The 23,790-nt window shown below is 35.8% G+C and overlaps 1 protein-coding gene across 6 annotated transcripts in view; it reads left to right on the top strand.

Moving 5' to 3' along the window:
• Positions 1-3,012: 3,012 nt before the first annotated feature.
• The window catches only part of SLC39A12 (solute carrier family 39 member 12), a 35,487-nt gene continuing 14,709 nt past the window's right edge, over positions 3,013-23,790 (top strand). For 2 of the 6 annotated variants that reach the window (XM_051611868.1, XM_051611867.1), the window contains exons 1-8: positions 3,063-3,193; positions 4,285-4,637; positions 7,365-7,646; positions 10,152-10,359; positions 12,729-12,931; positions 16,894-17,065; positions 19,655-19,827; positions 21,123-21,275. In XM_051611868.1, coding sequence (XP_051467828.1) covers positions 4,368-4,637; positions 7,365-7,646; positions 10,152-10,359; positions 12,729-12,931; positions 16,894-17,065; positions 19,655-19,827; positions 21,123-21,275 — 1,461 coding nt within the window. In that variant the 5' untranslated portion in view covers positions 3,063-3,193; positions 4,285-4,367. The other 4 variants (XM_051611871.1, XM_051611866.1, XM_051611870.1 and 1 more) reach the window with 4 other exon arrangements.

The following is a 23,790-nucleotide window of genomic DNA, read 5'->3' as shown; positions in this document are numbered from 1 at the left end:
AACTTTCTAATAAAAAATTGCACTTATCTGTGGAGAAAATTTGATATGTAGTTGTGTGAGATCATGAATCCGATCATGGAATGAAAAGAATAATTTTGAAAAGTTCCCATATTAATCACTCTTTTTTTTTTTCTTATTTCTTACAGAATCATAGAATCATAGAATGTCTTGGGTTGGAAAGGATCTCTAAAGGTCATCTAGTCCAACCCCTCTACAATAAGCAGGGAAATCTCACACTAGAACAGATTGCTCAGAGCCCCATCAAGCCTGACTTTTTGAATGTCTCCAGGGATGGGGCCCACACCACCACTCTAGGCAACTTGTTCCAGTGATCCACCACCCTCATAGTAAAGAACTTTTTCCTAATGTCCAATGTAAATCTACCCTTCTCTAGCTTGAAACCATTATCCCTTGTCCTATCGTTACAGGTGCTTGTGAAAAGGTCTTCCCCAGCCTTCTTACAGGCTACTGTTCTTCTGTTACTTGTTTTCCTTAGACATGTACCTAGGCCTGTCAGCAGATACACTACTGCAAGTATTTCTGAATGGTAACTATTCAAACTGATACAAAATAATTTAAAATCTCTGCAATTCTTGAGCTGAGAGTCTTGTTTGATCATGCCAATTAATTAATACACTTAATTAAGTGTAGAATGAAATAATAATTATTAAAAAAACAACTTTCATTTGCTTCTTTAATCAGGAATTTCATCGTGCTTCTGGTTTTGCTGTATACAATCTCATAATGTTAGAATGGTAAGCTCCTTCAACCAGAGTTACTCCAAGTTTTCCAGTTCCTCTGAGGGCTCTTTCTTCCATACATTTTATAATTCTACAGTAAACAGTCACTGACTTATGAACATTGTGCATGGAATTTTTCCCCCTTTATTGAAAATCACCAGAAGACATGTAATCAAATTTGGGCCAAAATGACAGAGACTTATAACATAGGAAAGAACAATAATAATGATAGATGCTTCAAGAGGTGTTAAGACTTTCAACTGTACCAGTAGTGCCTTCAGTCTGTGTGTCTCAGCAGACTTGTAGGAATCTAAGTACACAGCTCAGGTACGATCACTGTCCACTTTATCAGTTTGCACAGCATCAGGATGGCTAGGTACTATAGAAGAGTTTGAAAAAAGGACTTAGCAGCTGATGCTGCCAGTTGCTTCAAAAGTAATAATCCAAGTGCTGTGTAGACAGAAAAATTATTTGATGACAGTGACATGACTGAAAGCACAGGTAGCCCCCCAGTGTCAGGGGTAAAGGCAGAGGCTGAGGCTTGAGTCACAGTCAGTGATTTTGTCACCACTGACAAACTAATTTACAAGTCGAAGGTTTGCAACACTTAGTCTTACAAAGGGAAGTGAATTATCCTTTGAAATCAGTGATACTACCCTGTGCCAAGTATTATCTGCTGCTTTTTAATATACCGAATGTTTCCTTTTTTTTTACCATCACTCTGTAATATAAATAGTAATATAAGATGTAACCAGTATTATGTAAATCTCTCAGCAGCTTCCACTACTTATACATCATGAAATGTTTTTAAATGTTAGCTTCTCTCAATAAATTCAATCAATTCACCCTTGGTTTGTACACTTTCATAGGATAAAATTAATTCTTACTTTCAATTTGTAGTTATTTATGAAACACCATATTATATATGGATAAACCTATTTTCTGTTTGGAGATTGAGCAATTCCTGGAATTAAATGCTTGAAGCTATTCCCTCATTATCTGAGGAATTATTTTTATTAGTGGAACAAATCTGGACATAGTTATCTTTGTTCCACAGAGAAAATTATATAAAAGATGGAGGAGGTGCATATTATCACGTGTTGCTGCTTTTCAGTCATTCATATAAAAATAATTTTTTTGAGATTAAAATTTATGCAATTCTTGTTTATATAAAGTTGCATATTTGGCAATATTAGTTCAATAAATATATTTGTAATTTAAGAAGAAAAAGAAAATAAAATTTGATTAAAATCTGAGAGATGTTTTTATACTTGAGTGTCTAATAGCAGGACTGATTTTTAAAATGCTCAGCCTTGATCACACAAGAGTTTGTACATACTTCCATGTAGTTGTACTTTATATTTTGGAGAATGTTTGTTTACATTTTACACTTCCCTTAAACTGTTGTCAGTTTTTTGTTGGTTTTTTTTTAATAGTCAGTATCAGTTGCCATCTCTCAGCTTTTACTAAAACAAGGCTGTTCCCTTTGAGCTCCCCACCTTGTAGGAAACATTCCCAGCATTTTAGAACTCAGGTTGGTGGTTTTTTTTCAATCTTGCTTTACAGAGAATTATGACGTTTCTATTACTACAACCTTACTGCTTCATGGGATTTGTTGAGCCAGCTGAGGTGCTAATTATTCATTGCCACACTGAAGATTCAGAAGGTGGGAGAATGATAGGACTGATGTACCTGTCACTGTGGAAACCTGTCAGTCATGACAGTTTTCACTAACTTGCAGTGCAATAATACTGAATGGCATGGTGACACGAATGTGAGCTTTATAACAGCATTCTTCTGAAAAATCTGAGTGGAAGAAATTTTTTTCACTGCAGTCTGAGCTAGCCCAGCTTTTTCAACTGGGGCAAATGTGGCGCATAATAAATGCGGATGAAAAAGCTTGTACTCTATGGGCAGTGTTTCCCAAAGAAAAGTGCCATTTTTCTTTAGAGGTGCTTGAAAAGATTTCTGTTTTAAATCTGTTCTCATATTTGCAAAAAGAAATAATACGTTGATGAAAAAAAGAAATTCCGTTTTTTTGTAAAATTGCTCAGATGGTGTAGTAATACAGAGAAAACTTAAGAGTGCTTGCATGTGTTATCCATTGTAATGAAATACATTCTTCAGCAGATTTCATACAATTTGCACTTTTAAAATAGAGACTGTTTACATAAACTAACTACTAAAATATGTGAAATACACTCAATAACATGATATTTAGAACTTGCCAAGAAGAACATGTACTAATTCCTATCCACCTCCATTGTTACCTTAAGAGCAGCTCTCTCCATAGCAACTGAAAACTTTGCAAGGCAGCAATAAACTAATCCTCTCCAGCTTCCAGAGCACCATCAAGGAATTTTAAAAACATTGGACTTCCAGCAGCTAAATACTTCTTAGGATTCAGAAGGCCACAAAGCTAGATACACAAGCATTCTTTTTCCCTTCAGAAGGTAAGAAAATAACATTTAGAAATAAGTACATCCTTGCAACAATACATATTCCTAACTGCTAACAATCCAAAAAGATTTCCTAACATATAAAAGCATACTAAATTTTATCTGAGTGAATGCCAATTTGAATTCCGCAGTTCCTAATTTTAAATACTTTGTTAGTAGAATTTCCTTTAAAGTAAGATGCCTGTATCATATTGCAGTAAATAGAAACTGAACTTATGTGTGGCTGTTTTAACATGTGCATTATTAATCTGAAAATATACGTCACTGCTAGCATTTGCCCATCAATAAAATGCAAACTTCTTTGTGGGAAACGTAAGTTCAACTCCTTTAGGTTTCTTGCATTTGGATATTGAGATAGATTACTGTTAAACAGGTGGTAGTATGTTAGGAAGGATAGTGACAAGGCAGATTTACAGTACAAAATGTCTTTTGCATTGAGTTAACAAGGGAAATTTGTTGCTTCTGGTGTGTTTATCTGGGTTATTCAGAGTTCTATGAATGAAGTTACGTATTCTGTTTTGCAACTCTTTCATCTGATCATTGAATATGACTAATTTTACAGTACCTCCTTTTCATTCTTCTTTTGTGTTGTATAACTGCAGTTTGGTAATATTGGTTAAGTGCTTTGCAAATAAAACCTGCTCCATATAATTGCCCTGTAACATAATTACTGCACATTCATATCGTAATTAGACTAGTGGTCTTTATTTATACTTATTTTTGCTGCTAAAACCTTTCTCATATTGGAGTGAAAATGAAAGCTGTGGTGTTTTCCTGTTCTTACTGAAGAGGATTATTATCAAATGAAATAACATAACACTGAAAGGAAAACCATACATGTTGCTTATATGAGGAGGGAAGGGCACTTTGAGTCAACCTCTTGTTGGTAATTCTACAGAAGTTTTAGGGCCATGGTTGTCTTAGTTTCCTGCTGTTCTGGGCTGTAAAGCACTTACAGGCTCCCTGTTGTTCAAAAACAGCTTGTCACTGCAAATCAGCTTAGCCAACCAATTAATAAATCCTTTCAAACATATTGCATTCACACTAATTAAAGGGTTGGGGTTTTTTTCCCCTTTACCATTCAGATTCCTCAGGTTTCAAGTTTAAGCTGTGAAGTGCAAACAACAATCCAACAGTCAGTGCAGATCACGCACTGCAGGAAGAGGAGATGTGTTTTCTGACCAAGTATCCAGCTCTTGGGGTGGTATGTTCTGCTTTCATATTCAGCGTGCTGATTGCTGAAGGACAGCCTGGGGACGAGCATGGGCAGGATGGCAGCTCTGCTCCCAGCCGAGGCTCTCTGATGGAAGTTTTACGCGTTCTTTCAGCTGACAACACTGAGCTCCACATGAACCACTCACGAGAACTGGTCAGAATGTTACTGGAGAGAGCTGAGTGCCCACAGCGGATTTATGGCATGCAAGAGGATTGTAATCTGGTTAGTGCTTCAATTAATGAGGGATATCTTTACAGGATCATCTGTGAGTTCTAAAATTATTTATTAGAGTGGTGCTCTCCTGAACACAAAACCTAAGCATGTAAAGGGCTTGTTGTCGCAGCAAAACCTGCTATAATTGTTTCATTCTGAATTATGAATTGTTTGAGCTCATGAAGAGATATTCCAAACATGACAGACATTCTTGCATTCTTTAAAAGTGCTGTGCTTCAGTTGCATAACACTAATAATTTTCCTTTAAAAGCTGCCAAGTGTTTATTTTCCAACAAAGGATTTTCTACTTTACTGGGTTGTAACTATAAAAGCATGTGCTTGATTTTGGGACACAGAGAATTTCCACTGTAGAAAGACAGGTAAAAACTGAAGACCAGTTTTGCCACTTTTTTGTGTGTGTTTGTTTTGTTGGTTGGTTTTGTTTGATTGGTGTTTTTTGGTGGTTTTTTTTGTTTGTTTTTATGTTGGTTTGGTTTTTATTCTGGGGTTTAGTTCATAAAAATAAAACCCAGACAGATTTATGTGACATTTCACTGCAATATTCAAGATTTAGGGGAGGGTTTCAGTAAGCAGTTCAGGTCAAGGAAAATCAGAGGCAGAACAATGAATCTACAAATCCAAATTGAAACTGGAGATAGTTCAGAGTACAACTTCACTGAGTTTAGTTGTCTAATTGAGTTGAGTCTGTTTTCAGAACTGACTTGACAAAGAAAGGAACAAGTGTAATAAAATAACAGGTCATTGTAAGATGGAGACAGTGCTAAGTGGGAAGAGTCTGAGGACTTCCATGGTTTTCAGGACTTCCCAGTGTTGGGTGGGTCGATAACACATCCTGCACTGTCAGTGCCACACGGACAGTTCTCTATAGAAAATCCATGAGTGAGAGATGGCATCTTCAGTCACATGCAGCCCACATGGCACTGTGCTGAAAACATTCAAGATGGTTTAACAAGATGTGGTAGACCAAGAAAGCAAAAACGGTGTGCCACACCTTAGGCTGGCATTTTCTTTCCCATACTTCTTGGGAATAACTAATTGATTTCAGACTCAACTTTTCCTTCTAAATCCAGGATTCCAGTTATACTGCAATATTTCATTTTCAGATTTTTGTATTTTATTTTTTTTAGTGATGTCTCCAATGCTCATTTGAAAGCAATGAAGTTTAACAATTTTTTAACCCCTTTTTCATTTGTTGCTATGTATTGGCCTCAAGACTCTTTGGGAAGGGGCTGGCAGCTCCTAGATAGCATCAGACACTTTTTTAGCTCCTAAGCACACAGAAGTCACATATTTCTTGCAGTATTAACATTAGTTTTTCCAACTTCTTGCCTCTTAAACAAAAGAAATTCAGCGTTCAGTGCCCAGGTTGAAAGCTAGCCTCTTTTTATAGCAAATAAGCATTTCTAAGCCAAGGCTGTACATATGATTATGCCTGTAAAATGTAAGTAACTGCAAAATAACCAGTGATGAACCAATTTATATCGTCTCAATATCTCCTTAAGGGTCACTCTTTATGCACTACCCATATACTATAGAGTTGCTGCATCTTTTACAAAAACCCTGCTTCCTTCCAATTAGCAATTTCCTTTCCAGTCATCTTCCTTGCAACAGAAAACAACAGCCTCCCTGATTACATTTTATCCTCACTGGATTTTGAAACATCATAGAAGTCTTTGAAAATCTTCCAGTACATGCAGTATGTTTATTGTATTACAATTGAGTGTTTGAAAAGGCTGGTAGACTAACTCGAGATCCTTTGGGACACAAAATAGAATAGCTATATTCCTCCTAGCTCAAATATTAAAACTCACAGACATGCATTAGAAACAAGTTTGTATTACAGATCTTGACAGACAATATTGGTGGCGCACAGTGCATCATACTGTTACCTAGTTTATTTATGAGTATAAATCTTTAATTTGGCAATTACCATCCACAGTTCTCTTTTTTTTTTAGATAGAGTATTTATGAGAATTTTTTGTTAGAATTTTTCCTATTAAAAAGTAGAAGCTGTCTCAGTTCCTTGAAGGAACATTGGCTTCTGAACATTACATTGTATGTTGGATTCTACTCAGCTTCTCTGTAGGAAAATGAACCAACGTAAAAGGTAAGCTATACCAACTCACACATCATGCGTGTAGCCACAAGCAATTTAGTCTGATGAACTGGGTTCTAACTGGATTTGTGAATTTATTAGAATACTGTTTTGATCCTCCCACGGTACTACAACACATAAGGATGTGTTGTAGTGTCTTCTCTGAAATGTACAGTCTGGCTGCTTTACCAAAATAGCTGAGATTAGCTGACACACCTATAACCTGCTTGGAAAGGAGCCAGTTGGACAAAACCAGCTACACTATGAATGACAAGCTTTCCATCTGAGCACAGATTTCTTAATGTGTATATATTAAAAATCATCAGTTTTTCTTGATGCAAAGGCAATTCCCAGAAACTGTTTTGTAGTACATGTTAAATCCCTTGGATATTTGACTTTTCTTAAGATCCAGTAGAGTCTTTGAAAAACACAGTTTGATCTTGCAGCCATGGAACTGCACCCTTCTCCTGCCATTTCATCAGTCTCAATCTGTCTTGGCTTAGGTTCAGCTCCTTAAATATAAGAGTTGAATTCTCCTGTTCTCCTCTCTAATTGCATTTGCAGATGACTGCCAATCTGTTACCTGAGTTGAATTTCCATTTATTTTTATTTTTTCGCAGTGCCTTGAACCAGATGCTTTATTAGTAATAGCTGGTGGAGATTCAGAAGACCATCTCAGTGAAGAAGTATTTGAGAGAATTTCTCTTATTCTTCTCTACCACATTCTTCATAATAGAGACATGTGTTCTTCAGAACTCAGCTTGAATAATAAGGATTATAAATTTTACCTGCAGAGCATGCTTAGTTTAAGACATGATGAAGACTGTTACTATTTTTCACGGAATGAAACTGAAGATATTTTGGCTGCAGTAAAGCAACATTTTAAAACTTCTGAAAGTCAGGTAAAAACCCCCAAGCAACACCTTCATATTTATTAGTAATATCATGCCTTTAAGCTAGTTCAGACATTGTGACAATATAATGGTCCTGCAGAAAACTGGTAAATAACAGTGTGAGAGCACAGGCCGAACATCGGACTTTTTTTTAATACTAACCTTCTCACTGACTTGCTGTTGGCATGTGCTACCTAGCACTTCCACAGGGTCCACTGAGACATGTTTGGGTAGATGGTGTATAATAGGGACCATCCCCAATAGGTAATATAGATGCAGTTGTCCTGCCTATGGCAGATGTAAAAGAGCATAGCTGTGTCAATGCAAGATCTTGTGCTTGACTTCAGGGACAGCAAATACTTTTTCATCTCTTCTAGTTGTTAGTTCAAATAAACTAGCAGTGATTGTATTTAAGTAGTATAAAGCAGAAAAGCCCCCAAACTGGTTTAGCTGTGTAGCAGATACAATGAGTCATTTTGCTGCAATGAGATCCTTTGCCAGGTCCTGACTTCCATGTCCATCCTAAGCAGGGTGGAATAAGAAATCTGTCCAAAGATACAATGGCTTCCTTCAGCTGGGACACATAATTTTGTGACTAATTGCCTACCAGCACAAATATGCCTTGTAGAAAGAGTGGTACAGATAAGCTTAAATTAAAAGTTAGAAAGAAAAATAATTTAAAATTGAGTGTATTTAGCTAAAAATATCCTTTTCAAGTCAGGAAACATGCAGCAAGTTTTCTTACCACTGTTTATTTTTCCTTATCTCAAGCAGGGTCTATAAAATAATAGAATAATATTCTAAAGATCACAATCTAAAGAAAAACTGTTTTGCTTGTAATGGGCAATAAAATAAGCTTTTGCCAGATTATGTAACTCCTAAAGTACAGGTTGACATCCTTTAAGAAGCCCCTTAGTTCATAATATACAGTTAAATTTGGTTTACTATAAAGTTTGATTTTACCCTTTTCTTATTAATTTAATTAGACTTTTGTTTACCCCATACTGTAGTAGAATTTCCTACAGAAACAGAAGGAGGCTAGGAATCCTGGCTGTGCAGCAGAATGCTGAGGACCTCCAGTTCCTCTTTCTGTGTTCTTTGTGTAATAATTTCCCATCATAAATTATTCATTGACTGATACTTTTGGTACTGAGTCTTGATGAACGTGCCGATTTTCAAGAACTCAAATGGTATCTGGGCAACTGTAAAGAGGCATCAGTGGGTATTTGGCATGTCAAGATAGAAAAACAATCCATAAAGTGCTTCGCTGTGTGGTTTGTTTGTTTATGCTGGCAGTATAATCAGTTGTCAAGCCTGTTCAGTAACTGAGACTTCACTGCTCATTGACATGAGGGAAAAGAGGGTGTTTTTTATGAAAGGTACTCAAAACATTATAGACTATTTGCTGCTTAGAATGACAACACTTTAATTATGGAAAAGGGCCAGTGATGCAGGGTAGTAATAGAGGGAAAGCATTTTTTGTGCGTTTTTTTATATGTTTTGGTTTCACAAAAAATATCCACAGTTATAGCGCCTAATATATTATTCAAAATGAGAGATGAAATTTTGGGGTGTGACAATTAAAAAGTGTAATGGAAGGACAGGAAAAGGAATGCCAGCCTCCTTTGTGAAATGTTTAAATCATATATATAGAGAGATGAATATGAGTAAAATAAATTATTACAGTACTGGCTCATTAGTTGACTTTTCAATTTAGTTAAAATGGATTAGAGAGAAATGAACTAAAATAACTTTCACCTTTTTTTGTTTGTTTGTTTGTTTGGGTTTTTTTGCTTGTTTCTGTCAAACCCCAAATGTTTGCAGTGAAAATGAAGAATAGCAGAAATGGAAGAAAACAGGGATAAGTTTCCATGTAACTGAGAGAGCTGTACCCTGCTTCCTCACTTCAGTCCTGCACACACCCACACACAGAGATGTACCTGACTGTGTACTGCTTGTTTGTTCACCCAGCAGGGTAGTCACCCTTTATCTGCAGAATTATAGATTTCATGTTATCCCCAGATAACTGCCCCTTAACAAATTATTGATTCAATTTAATAGATAGGAAACTAAAAACATTGAAATAACTATTTTTGAAGTTTGAGATAAAGAATTAAAGTCTGTATTATTTGAGTCAACTTCTTGTGCCTTAACAAAAATTCCTGCCTTTTCTGCCACTTTCTGGAAGTGGATGCAGATGCAATTGAGGAGGACACAGGAACAGTAGAAATCATGAAAATTTTACACTAGGCAAAATTAAGCTCAGTGAAGGTCTGTACTTCTTCACCATCAGACACCAAGTAAAACCTCACACTTTTTATTCTACACCTTTTCTCCTGAAAGCGTCCTCTGTTTAACATTCGTTGTCCTGCTGTCAATTACAGCTCTAATCTTAGTATTTTTTCTACTCTGGCTGTCTGTGAAAGTGTTGACTTCAGTTTCTCCTGTTGTCACTCTGGTTATTTAAATGGAGCTGGCGAGGGTTATCTTCATGCTGTTTTCTCCTGATTTCAGTGTGTTGATGTGAGTACTCTGGAGAAAAATGCTGATATAATGGACAGAGGTGGTGCTGATGAAAACACTCTTCCACGCCTGGCTGCTTCAATCATTACTCTGGCTCTCCAAGGAGTATGTATGGGGAAAGCAAGTTTGCCCTCCCCAGAATTCTTTATAAAATATATTTTCAATTCTCTAAACAGTACCACTGAGCTGCAAGTGACAGGTAAGCTATTTATTAATCTCCAAATGTCTTTTGCAATACACATTTCATGTAAACTATCTTTAAATGTCTAAAGGACTTTTTGCACTTTGTTTTAGATTTAAATGCTATTTCATTTTAGAGCTGTCAAGTAGTATCTTCTAAATCTAGAACCAAGGTTGGAACATAAAGTCCTTATTTTGATAATTCTCTGTGAGTTATAAACCAAATTGTTACTGAGATTATTACATGTGTACCGTCACATTGATTTATTGCTTAATTGCTCAGCACAGTCCAGTCTGACCTAGCCAAGACAGCACTGAGAGCAGCAATCTAGCTGAGAGCCCAGAGTTCACAGGGGCCTCATTTACGTTGCAGATCTTTACACATTGCAAGGCTCATTTAGAGGTAGGTGGAATAATTCTTGTACAGTAGTCAGACTGGACCCCTCGGTCATGCACAACTCAGTGTAGACATACCCCCAGAAGAGATGGAATAGACACAGGCTGCCCTGCTTTTTCCAGATGCTCTCTGATATCTGCCTGCTGTAACTGAAAACACCTTTATGGTTTGTGCTTCCCTGGCCACCTTCTGGTCTTAGTACCCAGCCAGTGAGTCTAGAATATGCAGAGGTCATTTTCTTCAGGAGCTCTGTTAATAGATGCATCAGAAATGCTACTTAAATAGAAATATAAGAGTTGTGAGTGGTCCAAAAATTAAAAAAAAAATAAAATGTAGAAAACACAAGCGTTGAACTCTTAGCAGCTGGTCCCAAGTTCTGTAAAACATTCTGCACAGTTAGCAGTTTAAGAAGCTAAACCATCCTCTCAGGGGCCTACTGTGGATTTAGAAGGTTATTATGAGACATCTCCTTTTTCTCGATTGTAGTAACTGTGAATAGCAACACTTTGCAAGTTTTTTTTTTTAAAGTGACATTAAGTATGGGTTGAAAGAGCTTAAAAATTTGGTAGATTACACAGCTGTATATTGAATCACTTAATTAAATAATTTTTAAAAAGAAGAAAATTCTCAGGTCTAAACTTGGACTCCTAGATTCAACTTGCATAAAATGGTTTTACAGCAAATTCTTTCCTTTGAAATTGCCAAGACATATCTTCTAAAACAATTCACTCACAAGAGTGGATGGAGCCACAGAGGTAATAAATAGCTATATATGGTGAAATCTAGGACCCAGTGAAGGCAACAGCAATACTTTATCCTTTGTGGACTTAAGGTGTCATTCAGAGAAACAGAAAAACATGCTTAACCAGTTTGTTACAGTGTAGGTATATCTTAAGCCTGAGCTCATTAAGTTGTCCATTTAAATTCTAAATAGTAACCACAGGGAAGGGCAAGGAACTGGCAGCATGGAAAACACAGATAATTAGAGGTCAGTACACATAAAAAATCAATCTGTCTTCAGCTCCACTCAGATCTGTTGCTGAGGACAAAGAAAATAGGCAAGCATCTTATCACAAGCCTTTTAATCATCATTACAATTATACCATTTGCTTTTTCTGAATAACAACATAAAAAAGTAAAAGATTATCACATCGAAACATTCTTAATCTCATTGATTTAAATTCCTGTAAACTTAGTTTGTGGACTGCTTTCATTTCCAATAGAAAACTCTGATTTAAAGAAATTATCACTGTGTCTTCCATTTGAAAATGCAAGGGTGAAGGAGGGTGGTAAGTAAGATAGGATAGACCATGCCCCTTCATAGAACCTAACATTTCATCAGCAGTCACACCCATTGTAGGTTATGTCATGGGATACATCCCTGCATTGATTGAGGTTTCAGCTAGGAGTCCTGAGTCTCTCTTTTCTACTTCAGTGCTGTTAACAGGCATGCTTCCAGATCAGCAGCTTGACTAAAGAGAGAAAATTCCCTGCTTTGTGTTCCACTTCTAAAGTGTGAAGGGCAGCATACCATCCTGAAGACTGCTTTCAGGACACCATACAAAAGATCTGTCTTCCTGGTCTTTTTGGGCTATCTGAATAGCTGCCCATGACATTTCAGTGTGGTGTTCCACTTGGAAAAATTATTCAGATACTTAGCAGTAAATCATACATAACTTTGACAGAGATCAATGATTAAATGGAAGATTAATTGCCTTTTAGTCACATCTATTTTCCTCAGAAATAGTCATATGCAGAACATCTGAGAGTGATACTGTAGAGAAGGAAAAGATGAGTATATATGTGTGGTGAATGTCTGGAAATGTTAAGTGAAAATTGCCTACAGCACCAAAATGAGGAAAAAAAAAAGTATTAAAAAGAGGAGTTGAATTAATGCTAAAAGTAACAAAATTTTAACAATTAATTTTGGTTTTATCTTTTAAAATGTCTATTTTCCCATGGTAACAAATCTGTTTCTAATTAATTATTAGAACTAGAAGAGCTCCTAAACCTGCTTACAGCCAGAAAGAGCTGCAATGTAAATGGACAATTCCATGGTCGTAAAAGAAGACATTATAGTATGGCAATCAGAGGTACTGGAACCAGAGATATTCCAGTCAAGGCAAACCATACCAAAGGAGGCTATCTGAATGGTTATTTTGAAGATCGTGAAAGGAACACAGATTGGGATCAGGTTAATTTGTTTTTATGTTATTACAATATTGACCACAGAATTTCAGTGATAACAGTTCAAATAGATTTGCAAACTCTACATTATTTCTGAGGTAAAATGTATTAATTTTTAAAAGTGATGTAGATACTAAATTATTTTTACTATATTCATATTTGTTTAAATATTAATTAGGAAGAACTTTATGGATGTTGGATGTGTAAAAGTAGCTGGGAGGGGCTAAAAGAATGGTTAGTGTTACATGGAACCAGGTTTTTCTTCAAGGCAGAGAGCCCCCTAGTACCATGGCTTCAATTTTTTCATATATTTATTAGAGACTTGTTGTGCTCTTATGTCATGGAGCTTCTAAGGCCCCTTAAGTGGCCTTGTAGAAATAAGGGTAGCTCTGTACTAAGGCAAATAAATAAATTGAGGTCTGCATGTAAGTTTTTTATAAAAGGCTTTTGTAAACTGAAGACTGATCATTTCCTAAACTGAGACAAATGGCATCTGGTTAAATGCTATTTTGATATATATCTGTGTAATTTTACTGCAATTTGAACACATACTATATCAATGGTTATTTCTTTCCAGTGGACCACAAAAGACCATCGTGCTGATCATCATGATGAGGCATTTAAGGCAGTCTCGGAATTATTTTAATTCTGTTGCGTATTAATTTGAAATCATGAGGGACAGAAATCAATAGTGATGCTATCTGTACAATAAGTAGAATTCTTCTTCAGCAATTAATGAGTTTATAAACCACAATTTTTTATTTCTTGAACTTCTGAGACTGCCTGTAACTGAAAAGATAAGTGTACAGGGGAGTTATGTAAGGCTTGGGAGTCAAACCGAGAGCCAAATATCTGTAAAGATGAAAAAAATCACAAAGAAACATCTGGAGAGAAGAGAGTTTCTCTTCTTTATTAACTCTACTTTCTCTTTTTTATTCCATTCCTCTTCTTTCTATCTGTGCCTATTTTCTTTGATGTATAATTCCATTAGAAGGGTTTGTGTTTCAGTGTTGTGCCGCTAATTGAGTTTCCTACTTTCTGCACATATCTGTGATAGCCATTGTGTTCCATTAGTAACAGATGCTGTTGCGTATGAGGCATTGACTTGTTTATAGCTTGTGTTTGCTAACTATATTAAGATTTGTAATTTGATTTTACATAGGAATTATATTTTGGAACATTATCACAGTGAAAAAGATGACTGTTTTCTTTTTAAATCATCATTGTCTCTGCTGATTTTAAAAATGGCTATAAAACAAGTAGAAGATTATCTAATTAGAGCAATAATATTAAGTTCCGTTAAACTATGTCACAATATTTGTGTATTCATTTATTATTCCTTGTTAAAGAGACATGGATTTTGGAAACCAAGATGATCCATACATCCAGCTTCTCATATCAATGTATGCAAATTCAATGTACTTGTTTCTTCAGTATCATCCTCTAGGGGTATACATTTAGTTGCTTTACTAATGGAGAGAGTACTCTTCCTTCCTGTATTAAAAAATGTGAAAGTTTTTATTAAAACTTGCAAAAAAAGATGCAGATCCTCATGCCTCAAGACTTAGAAGAACTTTTTACTAACTCAGCATTAAGAATTATTTTTATGTGACTCTATTATTTTATCTATCTTTATTTTCCCTATAACCCCCATTAGATAGTTGAAGACTGAAGATACCCCAAACCCTCCTGTTCTCCAAACTGAAGAAACCAGGATCCCACAGCCACTCCCTGCATATCCTGTGTTGCAGTTCCTTAGCCATCTTGTTGGCCCTTCCTTGGACTTCCCCCAGTTGGCCAATGTGTGTCTTCTACTGTTGGTTATTATAGAATCATAGAATTACAGAATGGTTTGGGTTGGAAGGGACCTTAAATATCATCTAGTTGCAACTGCTTTGCCATGGGCAGGGACACCTCCCACTACATCCGGTTGCTCAAAGCTCCATCCAACCTGGCCTTGAACACTTCCAGGGAGGGGACTCCACAACCTCCCTGGCCAACCTGTTCCAGTGTCTCACCACCCTCACTCTAAAGAATTTCCTCCTAATGTCTAATCTAAATCTACTCTCTTTCAGCTTAAAAGTGTTACCCCTTGTCATCTCTCTACTTGTCCTTGTAAAAAGTCCCTCCCCAGCTTTCCTGTAGGCCCCCTTCAAGTACTGGATGGCTGCTATAAGGTCTCACCAGAGCCTTCTCATGTCCACGCTGAACAACCCCAACACTCTCAGCCTGTCTTCATATGAGAGGTGCTCCATCCCTCTAATAATTATTAAACTGGATGTAGTATAAATGTCCTGAGTGGAGAACAATAATCCTTTTCCATTACCTGTTAGCTACATTCTAATACAACCCAGTATGCAGTTACACCTCGTTGCCACAAGGGCACACTGGTGACTCACGTTCAAATTGTCTGTGAGGTCCCCATAGGCTTTTGCTGTAAAGAAAAATCAAAACCAATCAGTTTTTCTCATCCTCTATTAATGGATGGGGATATTCTGTTTGAAGAACAATAAATTCGTCTTTGCTGATTTTCAAGGTCTTGTCAGCCCATTTCTTTGACTTGTCAAGATGTCTGAATGTGGTATGGTGCTGTATGTTTCATCATTCAGGTCACGGATGACCAGCAAGGAACACTGCTCATAACCAGCCACAGTCCAGGCTTCCAACTTGATACCACTTGTCAATGTTTCCTGCTTCTATAGTCAAAGTCACTGTCTAGAACAGGCAGACTAAAGGTCTTTTCCTAAATTGTCTTTGTGCTCTCCTGCTTGAAGGGAGAACAGATGAGATCCAGGTGGCAAGATCACCTGTTTTCCCAAAGACCTGAATATGAAACTCAGAATAAGTATATCAGTACTTAATTAGTTCTGTTTCTGAGTGAGCTACAAGGCATATATTACTTTGCTAATGGATTAACAGACACAGGAAAATCTTGGGTTTTAATTGGGCTATTTAGAAGTAATAATAATTACAACTTTTTAATGTAAATAATAACTTTCTTTCAAAAGAAACCTAAGTTTCAGTGATTAAAAATAGTGTTTAGGAATTCACTGTTTCTCAGCTGCTGATTACTTTAAATGAAAGAAACAAAAAAAAAATTTGAATTTAATTACATCAAATTAATTAGTTAAGATTAAGAAATTAAGATTATTCTTCTAAGTAAGATAACATTTTTGATCTGGACTTCTTTTTTGAAGTTCTTACAGAAATTGCCACTAGACCTATTCAAATGCCAACTGCCCACATTTTTACCTAGGGATGAAAAACCATTTCTTAATGAAAGTTTTTCAAATTATAAATGTTCCCAAGAAAAGTTCCCCTTTTTCTGACAGAGCTGTTTCTAAAATGAGCTGTTGCTGAGATTCTTAAGTATCTCTAATAATACAATTGTTAAGTAATCTTTAAAACAAATCTAGACTATATAACTTCAAGCATGCTTACTTTAAAGTGATATGTCATTGTTAAAATAAAAACAACAAAAACAAATAAGTTCCAGATCTTACTAAAGATAAAAAAATGAAGCACTAGGACAGATTTTGGTACTGCTTTGATTTAGGCAGTATCTTATATTAATACCTAAGTATATGATTTGTGTCAGCAGTAAAGTATTTTTGTTAGCATGTATAATAATAAAACATAGGAATATTATTGTGTCAGATCTTCTTGATACAAACAGGCTTTAATAGAAATTGTGCTGTCTCATACCATAGATTCTGGTCTTTTTCATATATATATAAAGTATCAAGTTTTAATTGGAAAAAAAAGAAAAAAGAAAAAGAAAAAAAACAACAACAAAAGAAAATACAACAATGAGAAGTAATTGAAGCAATTAAACCAGAAAGTGTATGGAAAGCAAGTTTTTTCCTCGGTTGTATAACTCTGTATTATGCTAACATACCATATTTAACCTCAGCACTGAATGCAGATGTATGCAACATATTCAGTAACTGTGTATCTTTTTCTACATAGGCTTGTTTTTCTGCCAGTGAACTTGTGAAGATATTTTTAAAAAATAGTTCTTCCTCCATTTCTAAGGACCACTTCAAGCAAATCAGTCCAGCCATCATTCAGCAACTATTAAGCTGTTCATGTCAGTTTCCTGACTCCAAGCAGGCAAAGCTTCCACCAACAACTTTGGAAAGTGAGTTATGTTGCATTGTGAAAATTCAGGTGAAGGGATGCAGTGGCTTAACTTTTGGAGACTTTTCATTTATTAATAACTTTAAACTGAAATGTGAAATTTCTGCACTATGTAATTTGTGTTCCATATTATTTCATAGCATACATAAGGGTACTATAATGAGCAGTGACAAGTCCTTATGAGCATGTTGCTGAGCAGCAATGACCTGTTCTGTGGATTTTCCATCAGGTTTATTCTAGAATCATTACATTGTTCTTATATATAGCCTCAGCTTTATGTTATTTTATACCATAATGGGGCAAATGCTTGATATAGATAACATCTGTATGAAAATTGCTGTTTTTTCATGTTGTGATATTGTACAGCAGAGAAGCATTGGGGATACTAATGTGGGAAGAAAAACAACTGGAAAACTAGTCACATGGGCAGCAGGACTTGTGTGATAGAGCTGTAACAAGAACTGAGTTAGAGTATAATCAGATTGTTTCCAGTTGCAGTTGTAGCCCTCACATGCCACTGCTTCCAGGGATTTCTTTCCCATCCATTCTGTTTATTCATTTTCTCCTGTAAAATATTCATAGCTAACCCTATTAAAAAAAAAAAAAAAAAAAAAATCTAACTCTGATCTGACCTAGAGGCTTCTTAATGTAGTTTCTCGTTTTGTTTTTAGTTTAAACCAGCAATATCTGTGGAGTGGTTACAAAAATACCTGTGCTGGTATATATAGGCGGCATGGATTTCTGGTGGGGGATTTGGGAACCAGGAATGAGCAAAAAGGGATGGGCATCTAACCATAGTCATTTGCATCTAGAGCAGCATTTTTAGGCTATAAATCAATACCTTCAATAACTTCATCCTAATATCTACATGGCCAGCTCTAAATTACTAGGTCATTTAGGAGCTAGTAAGCTTCCCACCCCCACACACATCCTTCTGGCCACCAATACTTATGAAACAGCACTTTCCATCTCTAAATTCAATCTGTATTTTTAGTTACACAAATTAAGTAGCTTGTGAGAATGACCTGAGCTATCATTCCATGGTGTACAGATTGATTGAACTAGGAGTATGAGTTAAAAAAATACGTTAGATACAGAAATGGAAGGATGCTCATGGATAGCTCAAGAATGGTTATAGGAGAAAGAAGCATACAAAATAGGAGGAATAATAATAGCTTCTCAAAAGGCAGGAGTCCTTCTTTCTTAGGTTATCTCTCTTCTCATTACCTGAACACCTTGCAGACTTACTGCTTTTATCTTTTCTGTGCTACACAGATATGCCCATTTTTCAGATGGGGAATCAAGGGACAAAGAAGGAAAGAAACTTACCCAGATCATATACAAGATTCATGGCAAATTCACAGTTTCAGTGAAATTCTTCCAAGTCTAAGGCCATCAGCCTGATCAATACATTTTAGTAATCTCATAAAGGTGTGAGATCTGTGTAGATAAGAAAAGCTGAACTATTCAAACAGAATGGAATTAACAAGAGCCCTTCTGCAACCTTTTCACTTGTGTTTTTTTGGCAAAGAAAGGTTTCCATGACCACAGAGACACTTCTGCTGGATTGAGACAGACAAAGGACTTAGGTTTGTCCTATGCGTGACCTAGTGACCTGAGCATAGGCTCATTAATTTTATTCTCAGTTCTATTTTACTGACAGGCTGTGCTGTTTTCGCTAAATTACCAAGGTCTCACCTTCCATAAGTATCTACCATACCCTTGTATTTGGATGTGCAGTCTGTGAAATTTACTGTCTGATTTTATGAGGTGCTGAGCACTTGCAGTGCTATCGAAGTGTGAAACATTAAGTGACACTTTTGAATATTTGGCATTAGTTCCTTTATGTCTGCTTCTCATCAGTGTTTTACCTCCATCTTTAGACCAAAGTCTAAATACAGATTAATCAGGATTCATGTTGTGCAGAAGGTTGGAAAAGGGAGCACCATATGTCTGAAGTCTTATGAATAAACTTCTGAAAATCCCAGTAACTTGGGAAAAATACATTGGTGGTCCTGATGTAGTAACTAAGGAAGTGTATGTCCACAGAACATTTGTGAATCATTTGAACCCAAACTTTATGCTTAGAGCCTACATTAGATGTCTACATTAATCTGAGGTTTTAGGCCTTTGTTTGTTTCCTGAATATGATTTGGTTAATAATATGGTGTTTACTGTAAAAACACACAGATGTGGTATGCAAGGATATAGAATAACAAGCATACATCTCTTAAGAGAGGAAGCAAATGCAGACCATCATTCACTGTGCTGCTCTGAGTGTCTCTGATCTGTATGCTCTCAGCCTGTCTAGCTCTTTTACGTCTGAAATTGGAAGCATTAGACTGTATTACCTGTACAGCCTGAAAAAATAAAATATTTTTAGGCTTCCAATTCTCTCATCTCTATCACACATTACTAGAAAAATCTATGTAGCACAACTGATCACTTCTCCTCTGTGTGCTTGTGAAAGAAAGGTGGCAAAACATATCCTCAAAGACAATTATAAATGCAAAACAAATGCTCAAACACAAATACAAATACTGAATTATTAAAGATGCCCTTGTTTTGTTTCATTGGTTTTCCCCTACAGAATATGGTTACAGCACTGTTGCTGTTTTACTTATCACTATTGGATCTATGTTTGGAACAACTCTCATTTTATTTAACTCCTGTCAAGAAATCTATACACTCGTTTTACAGCTCTTTGTTGGTTTGGCCGTTGGAACCCTTTCTGGAGATGCATTGCTACATCTTATTCCTCAGGTAGGAAATACACACTTTTGTGTTTTTAAAATGTTGACACATACATGCATGCCCACACAGAGACACACACACACACAGATAAAAGTTTCGTTTAAACCTGTCCAGTGCTCATCTGTTTAAAAATGAAGCTTTCAATAAAATCTGTGAACTAACTACCCAGCATTCCAATTATATTTGCACTTTGTAGTTCAGAGAGAAATGCCAAGTCGTAAGAAGCAGAAATCAATGACTGATGAATTCAGAGAACTTAAGGTTCCTATTTTCACAAAAATAGGAAATCCATATTTCCTTTTCAGAAAATCCACAAGTTCTGTGCAAGCTAAGTTTCTAGATCTGCATGAAATTATTTTATGAGGCAGATTATGTAATACATTTTAGGAGAAATTGTTCAATGGTTGTACAACGCATCCACAGTCCCCTCCACACATTGTTGCAAAAAAACACCATACCCTGGGGCTAATTAATCCTGCTGCCTAGAACTGTAATAAAATGAGTGCTATGGTTTGTTTGTTTTTTCCTGAATTAATAACAAAAGTTTTAAGAACAGGATCACATGCACATCAGAACCAAATTTTCCATGGAGTATTAATTTACTTTTTAGTTAGTCTCTGCTGATATGATATAACTGTTATGGATAGACTTCAGTTGGTAATTGACAGAGAGCTTCACACCTTCACTTGGGATTCTGTTCAAAATGTTCTTCATAGTCAATACATCATCTCTGGAAGAAGAACTGGGACAGTGGCTTAGGGAGGGCAATTCTCAGTGAATGTCAGACAAATACATTTCTTAAAGAAACATCTTTTGAATTAGAAAGTGTTCTCCACTAGCTATAAGTGACATATTCTGTAGCCTTTAAAGTGCCCACTTTTAAAGCAAAGAGGGTTACTATGCTCTACCACTGGGGAAAAATGAAGCACACCCAGCAGCAGAAATCTTTATGGATTATTTTAAATATGAAGATTGCATCTGAAGATGATTTAAGTAAATTTGTAGACTTTAAAGAGTAATATACTGCAAAATATATATAGATGTATAAAAATACCAGTTTCAGAGAACTGTCTGTAAAAATATTGTTCCTTTCAACACTGAGAGATGATGAAGTGTAGCAGAGATTCCTAATAATTCAATTCATCGATCTACTATTCAGTTGATTAGCTCAAAACAAAAATAAAATTTGAAAGAAATGGCAACAAAAATTTTTTGTAATAAATTGAATGAACATATTATGGATGCAAAAACCCCCAGTATTGCAATTTTTAAAATTTGTTTTTTACTTTATCTCTTTATTTTAGACTCTTGGTTTACATAAACATGAAGCACAAGAGGTAGAACATTTCTATGAGGGGAAAGAATATATTTGGAAACTTCTGGGAATAATTGGTGGAATTCATGGATTTTTTCTGATAGAAAAGTGTTTCTTTCTTTTGGTAACACCACGTGACCAGGTAAAGCTTGTACAATTTATCCTTTAAAAAATCTCTTTCATTTTGACATTTTGTAGCACACAAAATATTAAAATTATTCTGGAAAATAATTACTATTTGTATGAGCTAAATGAAACATTTAAAAAAGTTTTCCAAGGTGTTCCTTTGAGATTGACCTTCAATTTCTAATTTGCTTTGGTCTACAGATTTTGTATGTGTCATGAATGGGCTCCCTATATTTATAACTCAAGGAAGAATCAGTTAATTGAATGTGTTCTATAAGCATATTTTCATGACTAGCACTGGAGCAGGAGGAATGTGTATCCATAAGAAACAGTAATGCAGTTGTTTACACTAGGTTCTGTTTGAAGAGGAGGAAGATGTAGATGTAAGCACAAGATACTTTCAGGAATGATATCTTAAAATTTCCAAATCGTTTTTGACCACTATTCCAATGAATTTTAAAATCTAATAGGTATGTTGTGGCCAGTAGAACCCAATACTAATAATATCTCCTTTCTCACTGCCATGCTTATCGTAATTATTTTACTTGATTTCAGTGTGGCTGGTGCCTGAAAATGTGATAATGCGCAAGGATATATAATGTAACATGGCTCATTATGTTTCTCAACATGGGATGCTATCTTAATGTCACTTGAGAAAGCTCAACTGTTGCTTGTGCTTTTTCACAGTGAGAGAGTTTAATGACTGGCCTGACTTAAAGAGGTATCTTTGAGACAGCGATAAGAATACGATGTGAAAGTAACAATAAGAATATTTTGATGATGATGCTATATTGTTTGGTTGGTAGAAAGTAGTCCTTTATGTTTCTAATATGGAGAGGAGGGTTTTATCATCATCACATGAATCTTTAAACATATTCTACTGAGAACCAGATGAATTCTAAAAGTTTTTATATCCTTCTCAGCTTCAAATGCTAATTGTCAGTTCTAAACGAAAATACGTTTCATCGAACCATTATTATTGTCACTGACTTATCTGATTCATTTTTCAGGGTTTTTTAACTGAATGAACATTAGGAAAGTTGATGCTAGCCAATAATCTTTTTCAATAGGTTTCGTTTTGAGTAAAATAATTCTTATAAGTGCTAAACTTTCACAAAAGGCTGAGAAAAACTGCACCTGTGTTCACCGGGTTTTCAGAACTAATTGCAAAGCATCTTCATTCAGCAGGGTCTTTCTTTAGTTAATGGGCACTGGGGACATTCCCATGATCTTCCAGTGGAATCTGAATTAAATGAACACTCAGACAGAGGCAAATCTACTTCAACCATACAGTTGGTATGTTACCGATATGACATACTCCCCTGATTTTATATCCTTCTTTCTCTGTCCCTCAAAAATTGAACAAAATTAACTTCATAAATCGGTATTACTTTTCAATCGTTATTGATTAGTTCTTTATTAGGTTACAAGATTGCAGGAATCTCGAGATTTCAAAGTTTATAATGAGCTTTCACAGAGATTTCAAACACAGATTTTTACAATAACTTTTCGTGTGTATCAGATTGATATAACAATACACTTCCTGTACCACCTTTTGTTAATAAAATTCTCGGAGATTTTCCTCCTTCCTTCTTTTTAAAAATTTATCATATGCAAGGACAGACTCTTCCATGGGAAAAACTTCAGGAATTTCTGCAGTGAGAGTTATGTGCATGATTAGTGAACAGATGAAATCTTGAATTGTTCTTCAGTATTTTTCCACAGATTTGAAGAGTAACATAAACAAGCTGTATATCTGGGAATGGTGCTTACCTAAAAGAGGTTACATAATTTTTTGTTGGTCTATGGAGAGTATCCAGAAAGATACATCTTTTCAAACTAGATTGACTCATACCTTTTAACCTGTTTTCAATCTTTTTCCAACAAGTGCAGTTTATATGTAGTGTCAAGACACGTAGGTTCCTGGTTATTTAAATCAGAATCTCCAGGGATATTCTATATTGTGATCTCCATTTTACTCAGGCAGTTGTGATGGGTAAGAGCCTCGAGAGCCACTGCTAATCTCTAACACAGCTGGAAAACTCAATTAAATGCAGAGCCTACAAGTGAAGAATGTTTAATGTTAATTTAACGTCAGAGCTTCCTGTTTATGATAGTGAATGAGTTCATCACTCTCAGATGCAAGATCCCGCTGCAGTTATGTATAGACCACATGAACTATCCTGGTTTAGCTAGTTTGTACAAGAGCAGCCAGCTTTTCAGAGTCATGTGTGCAATGGGAAGACAAACACTGGTTGACTAAGAAAAGCTTATAAATCCTTCAGGTCAGTGATTAGTCTTGCAGTTTTGACTCAGAGTTCAAAGAAGTGGCATGTGAATAAATGTTACAAGAGAAGTGGAACAATTACTGGAATTCATATGACTGGCTGCAATCATGGGAATTAAAGGCTTTTATTTTTCCTTTAAAATGTAGGATTTTAAAACCAACTCCATTCCTTTCTCTCCTCATACCTCTACAGCACATATCCCACATCACAACCAAGCTAACACAAGCCAAGAAGCATATCCTG

Source organism: Apus apus, chromosome 2 (assembly GCF_020740795.1).
Source record: "Apus apus isolate bApuApu2 chromosome 2, bApuApu2.pri.cur, whole genome shotgun sequence".
NCBI classification, from domain to species: domain Eukaryota; kingdom Metazoa; phylum Chordata; class Aves; order Apodiformes; family Apodidae; genus Apus; species Apus apus.
The sequence above is the reverse complement of the archived record's forward strand: the minus strand, read 5'-3'. Positions and strand labels throughout refer to the sequence as shown.